This window comes from Limanda limanda, chromosome 7 (assembly GCF_963576545.1).
Source record: "Limanda limanda chromosome 7, fLimLim1.1, whole genome shotgun sequence".
Lineage (NCBI taxonomy): Eukaryota > Metazoa > Chordata > Actinopteri > Pleuronectiformes > Pleuronectidae > Limanda > Limanda limanda.
In genome coordinates, this window is record NC_083642.1 from 1,847,587 (window position 1) to 1,857,349 (window position 9,763).

The window sequence follows — 9,763 nt, forward strand, 5'->3', positions numbered from 1 at the left end:
TTTTTTATTTTTTTTCCCGGGGACAGCGAGGGGTAAGAGGCTCCTCCCTGAGAGTTTGTGAAAACATTCCAGCAAAGTGAGAGCGGTCAAAGAATTGGGGAAACTCTGAGCGGCCTCCTGCTCTCTCCGTCCCTCGCTCCTCTCCACACGTGAAGGCTGAGCTTCGTTCCGGTGTCGCTGGCTCGTGTGAAACTCTGGACTCACAAAGGAAACTCACAATGAGGCCGGTGTTGCTGCTGCTGGTTTCCACAGCCTGGACCATGACAGCAGCTCAGCACTACTACCCGGGGCTGATGGATTATCTGGAGAACAGGTTGTTGGCGATTGAGGTAAGAAGCATCTCCTCCTTCCAACCACTCGTCCATAAAATGATGTTTTAATGCACAAAGTGGCAGAAAACCTTCCCTCCTAAGTAGGACATTAGAAATAGAAGTTCATATTTTTCCAGTTCCTGATGGCCGCCGCCTCCTCCTTTGATTTGAATTTAATGTCTTAACTAATGCGGGCCAATTAATGCAATGTGTGCCCAGCTCATCAACTTGGCAAGGGGCCTCTGGCGGGATCTCAGCTGGTGCATGCTCCTCTCCTCCTGCGACACGCAACATTATAATTCCTTCAGCATGTACGACAATGACACGCAGAGTAATGAGAACAAGTGCAACCTCTGCTGCCGTGGCATCGAACATCCCGGAGGACGAATGGAAAGGTGTCTTCTGCAAAGGGGGAACAAATCTGTTTTTGCAACAAAGAGCCTCAGGGACGGAGCGGAGTTTTGGTTTTGTCGTTGAGTTGTAAAGTTGTGTATGTGTGTGTGTATGTGTGTCAGGGGAACACTTCTTTGTCGGTCTTGAGGTGAGAGTGTCGTTATTTGGAAGAGGATTAAAACACGTCTGCTTTCCTCTCGGGGTCAATCCACTGAACTCTAATTCAAAGAGTTCCTTCCTTTTTCATCAAGTGTGCGGCCGTGGAGCAAAAAACGACAAATCATCGAGCTGTAATCCGCATGAAATGAAATGTCTATTTACGGCTGAATCCCCCCCCGCGGCTTCCCTCCGGTCTCCATTCCAATATGCACTGATACGAGCACGGGCAATTCATCAGCGAGTTTTTCATTGAACTCACTTTTCCATTTGACCGCGGGCCTGCGAGCGAGCGTGGGGGGGGGATGACAGCGAGGCGGAGGAGCAGCCGTCAGTTATTACATCTTACTTTGAATTATTCACCTGTCAGTCACGACGATGAGGAAACACACAGCGCTGTCCAGTGGTCGCTGATGATGCTTGGATTCAAACGGACGCTTTTTTACCATCTGGAGTTTGTGGCGTTGGGAACAGGAAGCAGCGCCGAGGCCCGGCGGTGCTTTGAGACGACAACACGCTAACGTCAGCGTGAACACGCTCATCCTTATGAGAACGCCAGCAGGTCGAGGTTCGGTGCGTTTAATGCAACATCTGCAGGATTTGCAAGAAGCAGGAAAAAACACGAGCGGTGATTACAAACCGGTTTGCTGTGGTTGTCTCCCCCCGAGGAGGTTTGTGTTTACAACCTTGGACGTTTTGTGTGGTTTTATGCAAGATTACACAATAATTAGTTGAATGAAACCATGAAACTTGGTGGTAGGATTTGGAAAAACAATCACATGTTGGAGCAGATCTGAATCAGGGGGAAGATCCAGGAATTTTCTTTACTTTTCAACATTTTACCCGTTAACCGAGGAAATTATATATGGATCTTGATGAAATTGGCATATTTAGGATATTGATATCTATGAGTGTGTGAGGATTGGTGCAGCTAGATTGAATCTAGTGGGTCGGTTGGGCATTATAACGCTAACAGGCTAATAAGTATATTTTGATACATATATATACATAACTAGATACAAACAATATATAACCCGTCGTCTTCTATTAAGATTGTTCTGGATTAAGAAGTTTAGATTCATTTACCACTCGGATGTTTAACATTATGGTTTAAATGAACTGGTAACTTTCATGTTCACCATTTTATTTTATCATGATTTTTTCACATTCTTTTTATTTTTATCAGGCCGAGGGGAATGTTGGTGCAGATGTGATCTTTTCAACATTTTCCCCGTTAACCAAGGAAATTATATATGGATCTTGATGAAATTGGCATATTTAGGGTATCGATATCTATGAGTGTGTGAGGATTGGTGCAGCTTGATTGAATCTAGTGGGTCGGTTGGGTTATATAATGCTAACAGTGCTAACAGTCCTTATTAGTATATTCGGATACGTATATACATAACTATATACAAACAGTTTATAACCCGTCGTCTTCTATTAAGATTGTGCTTGATTAAGAAGTTTAGGTCAATTTCCCACTCGTCTGTTTAACATTATGATTTAAATGAACTGGTAACTTTCATGTTTACCATCTTATTTTCAATGATTTTTACATATTCTTTGTATTATTATCAGGCCGAGGGGAATGTTGGTGCAGATGTGATCTTTTCAACATTTTCCCCGTTAACCCAAGAAATTATATATGGATCTTGATGAAATTTGCATATTTTGGGGTATTGATATCTATGAGTGTGTGAGGATTGGTGCAGCTAGATTAAATCTAGTGGGTTGGTTGGGCATTATAACGCTTACAGTCTAATAAGTATATTTTGATACATATATATAACATAACTATTACAAACGGTATATATCCGTCGTCTTCTATTAAGATTGTTCTGGATTAAGAAGTTTAGATTAATTTACCACTCGGCTGTTTAACATTATGATTTAAATGAACTGAAGCAGGGTAACTATCATGTTTACCATCTTATTTTCAATGATTTTTACATATTCTTTTTATTATTATCAGGCCGAGGGGAATGTTGGTGCAGATGTGATCTTTTCATCATTTTCCCCGTTAACCAAGGAAATTATATATGGATCTTGATGAAATTGGCATATTTAGGGTATCGATATCTATGAGGATTGGTGCAGCTTGATTGAATCTAGTGGGTCGGTTGGGCATTATAACGCTAACAGTCCTTATTAGTATATTTTGATACATATATATACATAACTAGATACAAACAGTATATAATCCGTCGTCTTCTATTAAGATTGTTCTGGATTAAGAAGTTTAGATTCATTTCCCACTCGGCTGTTTAACATTATGGTTTAAATGAACTGAAGCAGGGTAACTATCATGTTCACCATCTTATTTTATCATGATTTTTCACATTCTTTTTATTATTATCAGGCCGTGGGGAATGTTGGTGTAGATGTGATCTTTTTAACATTTTCCCCGTTAACCAAGGAAATTATATATGGATATTGATGAAATTGGCATATTTAGGATATTGATATCTATGAGTGTGTGAGGATTGGTACAGCTAGATTGAATCTAGTGGGTTGGTTGGGCATTATAACGCTAACAGTCTAATAAGTATATTCTGATACATACATATATATACATAACTAGATACAAACAGTATATAACCCGTCGTCTTCTATTAAGATTGTTCTGGATTAAGAAGTTTAGATTAATTTCCCACTCGGATGTTTAACATTATGGTTTAAATGAACTGAAGCAGGGTAACTATCATGTTTACCATCTTATTTTCAATGATTTTTTCACATTCTTTTTATTATTATCAGGCCGAGGGGAATGTTGGTGCAGATGTGATCTTTTCAACATTTTCCCCATTAACCAAGGAAATTATATATGGATCTTGATGAAATTGGCATATTTAGGGTATTGATATCTATGAGTGTGTGAGGATTGGTGCAGCTTGATTGAATTTAGGGGGTCGTTTGGGCATTATAACACTAACAGTCTAATAAGTATATTTTGATACATATATATACATAACTAGATACAAACAATATATAACCCGTCGTCTTCTATTAAGATTGTTCTGGATTAAGAAGTTTAGGTTTATTACCCACTCGGATGTTTAACATTATGGTTTAAATGAACTGGTAACTTTCATGTTTACCATCTTATTTTCAAGGATTTTTTCATATTCTTTTTATTATTATCAGGCCGAGGGGAATGTTGGTGCAGATGTGATCTTTTCAACATTTTCCCCGTTAACCAAGGAAATTATATATGGATATTGATGAAATTGGCATATTTAGGATATTGATATCTATGAGTGTGTGAGGATTGGTGCAGCTAGATTGAATCTAGTGGGTCGGTTGGGCATTATAACGCTAACAGTCTAATAAGTATATTTTGATACATATATATACATAACTAGATACAAACAGTATATAACCCGTCGTCTTCTATTAAGATTGTTCTGGATTAAGAAGTTTAGATTCATTTACCACTCGGCTGTTTAACATTATGGTTTAAATGAACTGGTAACTTTCATGTTCACCATCTTATTTTCAATGATTTTTACATATTCTTTTTATTATTATCAGGCCGAGGGGAATGTTGGTGCAGATGTGATCTTTTCAACATTTTCCCCGTTAACCAAGGAAATTATATATGGATCTTGATGAAATTGGCATATTTAGGGTATTGATATCTATGAGTGTGTGAGGATTGGTGCAGCTTGATTGAATCTAGTTGGGTTATATAATGCTAACAGTGCTAACAGTCCTTATTAGTATATTCTGATACATATATATACATAACTACATACAAACAGTATATAACCCGTCGTCTTCTATTAAGATTGTGCTTGATTAAGAAGTTTAGATTAATTTCCCACTCGGATGTTTAACATTATGATTTAAATGAACTGACACAGGAATAATTTTTTCATATCCTTTGTATTATTATCAGACTGAGGGGAATGTTGTCACTTTTGCAGATATTGTGTTGCTACTCAAATTTTAATGTTGACCTTACTGTGCAGACTGTACAATATTGTTAGGTATCATCAGCCGTAATAAGCTATTAAAACACAATCTCCCTGTTCTCCACTGATTTTCCTCATTTCGGTCGTAATCATACTTTATATATAAAAACTCATCAGTGTGATTGTAAAGTCGCCCCCCCCACCCCCCCTCCTGTTACCTAGAAAACCGATGTAACTGTAGAAGATTCTTCTTCCTTCTGTCTCTGCACCATTTTCCTATGAGCTCATATCATAATATTCTATCAAAACTATGTTTCTTCCACAAACCTCAACCTTGACAGACCAAAGGAATCATTAGAAATCCTCCTCAGGGATCTGAGAATATCTGCACAGGATTTCATGGCCATGTGTTGAATAGTGAATGAGATATTAGAGTGTGGGCCAACAGACTGCCCCCCCCCTGCAGCCATCAAGGGGCTGAAAGGCTCAACAAAGTAAATACACTGTTGTTCCTACAGTAAGAACCAGACAGATCCCATCCTGCAGTGGGTTACAACACTTGTTTTTTTGCTCTTCCCAGGACCGGATGCAGTTTTGGCACGACCAGTCCCACCGGTACCACACCGAGCTGCAGGACTTCAAGAAGCTAACCTCCGAGGCCGTGGACGGGCTGAGCAGCGAGCACGGCTCCCTGTTCAAAGACCTGGAAGGAGCCGGGGTCCGGGTGGAGCGGGTGGAGCGGGAGATGGACTACGTGGAGGCGCAGACTTCGCCTCGGGCCTGTGCCAGACCGGCAGAGAAGGTGGTGGAGCAGGGGGTGTGGGGGCTGGAGGAGAGCCGAGGAGAGGAGGAGGAGGAGGAGGAGGAGGAGGAGGACTGGGTGGAGCTGCACTCCAGAGTCTCTGGTGAGCTGCAGGGGAAAACACAAACCCACTTCAACTGCTTTTCATCCTTTCATTCCCAGCCCACCCTGGAGGTTCGGTAGCACACAAGCCTCAGAGTCTCAGTTTGTGAACCACACCAGCACCGTCTGCTGGGACGCTGTCTAGGAAAAACCACGCCGCTGGAAAAATGGGGGAACAAACACAACGTTGTTACGAGTCCGTGGACGGTCACGTTTTCCAGGAGAAATGTGTCTCATTGGTGCGACTCAGCAAAGCTAAACTCACCAGAAAAACGGTTTCTGCTGTCTGAGCACAGTGTTCGTCTTTATAATCTCCACGTCCAGAACGTGAGCCGCTGCAGAAGCAGTGCAGAAGTACAAGTGCAGCATTTACTCAGGTAACACATGGATTTATCACCCAATTAGAGCACGAAGCGGAAAGTCGTGGAATCAGATTTTTAATTCCATGAGACACATCAACCCTGAGTGTGGCACATTAAGCATCAGATCCGTAATGTTTCACCTAATTGGTTCCAGAAGCTAAACGGCTGATGTTAGATCATCGAATTCCTTTGGTGCCATTTACACCGACTCTTCTCACAGAGCAAGACAGAAACAAACGTGTGTCTTTGTTATTCTGACTTAACAACACAATCGATAACACAACAGAGTTTTGCAGTGATATCATAAAACCTCAAGGCCGGATAAAGGTTTCTCTCTCTCTCTCTCTCTGTGTGAGATCTGGAGCGGTGGCTCTGCAGAGAGGAGGGACAGGAAACTGGCCTGAGGTCAGCGGCGTTAATCTCCGAGCTCGTGTTCGCGGGAGAGAGGTCCGGACACAGCGACTCATTGTGAACGTCGGTGAAACGACCCAAAAAGAACCGCGCTGCATCGCGGGGGTCACCACTTCGGATGTCTCAGCATAATGCTCATTTCCCCTCAGGAAACATCAGTGTGAAAGCGCAGGATTTATTTTTACTTCTCTCACAAAAAGGCATCTTCGTGCTGTCGTGTTCGCTGCACTCAAACTTCCTCTCGTTATGAGTCTGTGTGTTCAATTTCCCCTTCACTGCTTTGAATCTGCCTGAATTTGGAAAAGTCCGTATTCCGACTGCTGCAGGCGGGTTGGAGTTTCTAAATAACCAGACTGCAAACACACATTTCATTTTACTGCAACATGGTAATCGAGCTAATGATGACAGGGGATTTAAATAGTTGTATTTTCAGTTCTTAAACATCGTTTTCGCTTTAGGTTGATTTATTACCCCTGAAATGTTTCAAATCTAAAATTATTTTTCTCGACACCATTAAATATTCACGATTAAATGAGCAACGAACAATGTGGAAGCAAAAATATGATTTAGAAAGAGTTAAATCTGCTGGATCAGGAAATGTGTGAGCATCCTGACTCCCTCCACGATGAGAATTTTATTATAAAAAGTTTAGAAATAAATACAGAATCTGGGAAAACACTTAGCAGCTCTGTTACATCTCTCGAGAGACTGAAGGATCTCAACGGGCGAAGGAACAAAACAGCAAAGTTCCTCGATGGTTCCTGGTTTCCACACATGAAGCATTATCCTTCTACTTTGTCTCTTTTCTTTTAGAGATGATTATGAGTCTGTGTGTTAAATTTCCCCTTCACTGCTTTGAATCTGCCTGAATTTGGAAAAGTCCGTATTCCGACTGCTGCAGGCGGGTTGGAGTTTCTAAATAATCAGACTGCAAACACACATTTCATTTTACTGCAACATGGTAATGGAGCTAATGATGACAGGGGATTTAAATAGTTTTAATTTCAGTTTTCTATACATGGTTCTCACTTTAAATTCCCTTTCGGTTGATTCATCACCCCTGAAATGTTTAAGATCTCTCTTTACCATTAAATATTCACGATTAAATGGGTAACGAACAATGTGGAAACGAAAATATGATTTAGAAAGAGTTAAATCTGCTGGATCAGGGAATGTGTGAGTATCCTGACTCCCTCCACAATGAGACTTTTATTATAAAAAGTTTAACAACTGAAATACAAATACAGAATCTGGGAAAACACTTAGCAGCTCTGTTACATCTCTCGAGAGACTGAAGGATCAAAGGAACAAAACAGCAAAGTTCCTCGATGGTTCTTGGTTTCCACACATGAACCATTATCCTTCTACTTTGTGTTATTTTTTCTCTTTCAGACTGTGTTGAAATCATCTCTGGCATCAGATCAGTGAAGATCCTGAAGAGAGTGGGCGGTCCCAGGGGGATGTGGACCAGAGACCCCAGGTCCTCCAGGGTCTACGTCTTCAACGGGACCTCAGGAGACGTCCTCTACCAGTTCGACTCTGTCCAGGACTTCTCTCGTTCTCCGGGGTTTGACGGCAGCAAACAGATCCGGCTTCCGTTTGCCTGGAGCGGCCCCGGCAGCGCTGTGCATAACGGATATCTGTACTACGTGATGCAGGAGGCGGACTCGGATCTGCAGGTCGTCAGATATGACCTGATGAGTGGCGTGGTGACGGACATCGCCATGTTCCCCGTGGACAGCCGGGCGAGTGTGTACAGCCTGAACCCTGAGAGCGTGGCGGACCTGGCAGCGGATGACGAAGGCCTCTGGCTCCTCTTCGCCTCCAGTGACAGCGAACCCAACGTCAACCTCGCCAAGATGGACCCCGCCACGCTCGATATAGAACAGATCTGGGACACCCGGTGCCCGAGGGAGAACGCGGAGGCGGCTTTCGTGGTGTGTGGGACCGTCTACGTTGTTTACAACACCCGCCTGGCGAGTCGCTCGCGGATCCAGTGCGTGTTCGACGTCAACGACATGGTGGTCAGCGAGGAGGCTCCGCTGCTCTACTTCCCCCGGAGGTACGGCGCCCACGCCAGCCTGAAGTACAACCCGGAGGAGAAGCAGCTCTACGGCTGGGACGACGGCTACCAGATCATCTACAGGCTGACCATGAAGAGGAAGATGCTGGTGTGACAGCGGGGGAGTGGAGTCATGTTCTCAAAGGAAAGGATAGAAGAACAGGGGCATTAAATCTGTACATATCCCCCCCCCGTGATAGGGCTTAACGTGGCCTGAGTGATTTCCACTGTTACTGAACAAGTCTCTGCAGGAGTCAACGATGCCAGATGACTTTCGACCCTCGGGGGGGAAACCTTCAGGAAGTTCTGCACAGAGACTGGAAGTGTTTCCCCTTTGCTTCCAGTCTCAGTGCTAAGCTAAGTTAGCACTGGTTTGTAATATTGTCCAGCGCCATCTTAGTTTATTTGAAACCAAAAGTCCCCATATTTGGAGAAGCGGGGGAGTTGTGGGTGGAGTCTGACTGAGTCTGAGGACGCTGCACCTACACCTGTGATCTGCACCGATTGGACGATGGTAGCTGTCAATCAAACAGCATCTACGCCCCAATGCATATTTGACTCTTAATGGACCATTATTTACTGAATGAACATTAACTGTATTGAAGACTTGAAACTAGAGATTGAGAAATTAACTGTTATAAATTTAAGTGGAAATCAAAACGTTGTCATTTTTTCATACCTGCTGGTCATTTAAGAGAATGCAGGATTTCAGGGTCTTATCTTAATAAATGTTTGCATACAGTCGTAATATAACATGATCATCTTATTACAATGAAATCAGGCAATCAGAGCTTTTCAAGTGTTTCCCCTTTGCTTCCAGTCTCAGTGCTAAGCTAAGTTAGCCAGCTGCACTGGTTTGAGAACCAGAGTTTGTAATCTTGCCAGGTGCCATCTTAGTTTATTTGAAACCAAATGTCCCCATATTTGGAGAAGCGGAGGGGTGGTGGGTGGAGCCTGACTGAGTCTGAGGACGCAAACAGCATCAATGCCCCAATGCATATTTGACTCTTAATGGACCATTATTCACTAAATGAACATTAACTGTATTGAAGACTTGAAACTAGAGATTGAGAAATGAACTGTTATAAATTTAAGTGTAAATCAAGACGTGGTCATTTTTTCAAACCTTTCCCTATTTGTGCGACCAGGGGAGTCGCCCCCTGCTGGTCATTTAAGAGAATGCAGGATTTCATGGTCTTCTATATTGGCTTATCTTAATACATTTTTGCATAGTCATAATATAACAT

At 42.5% G+C, this 9,763-nt stretch overlaps 1 protein-coding gene across 1 annotated transcript; it reads left to right on the forward strand.

Moving 5' to 3' along the window:
• The first annotated feature begins 218 nt into the window (after positions 1–218).
• olfml3a (olfactomedin-like 3a) lies at positions 219–8,631 on the forward strand. The gene is made up of 3 exons (XM_061075582.1): positions 219–329; positions 5,358–5,682; positions 7,847–8,631. The coding sequence occupies exons 1-3, from the start codon at positions 219–221 to the stop codon at positions 8,629–8,631; spliced, it is 1,221 nt and encodes a 406-aa protein (XP_060931565.1).
• Positions 8,632–9,763: the final 1,132 nt, after the last annotated feature.

What these genes read in the sequence shown, in the direction of transcription:
- olfml3a (XM_061075582.1), top strand. Translation starts at nt 219, where the DNA reads ATGAGGCCGGTGTTGCTGCTGCTGGTTTCCACAGCCTGGACCATGACA. An exon ending in ACAGGTTGTTGGCGATTGAG is followed by an intron (nt 330 to 5,357) that starts GTAAGAAGCATC and finishes TGCTCTTCCCAG; the next exon opens with GACCGGATGCAGTTTTGGCA. An exon ending in GCTGCACTCCAGAGTCTCTG is followed by an intron (nt 5,683 to 7,846) that starts GTGAGCTGCAGG and finishes TTTCTCTTTCAG; the next exon opens with ACTGTGTTGAAATCATCTCT.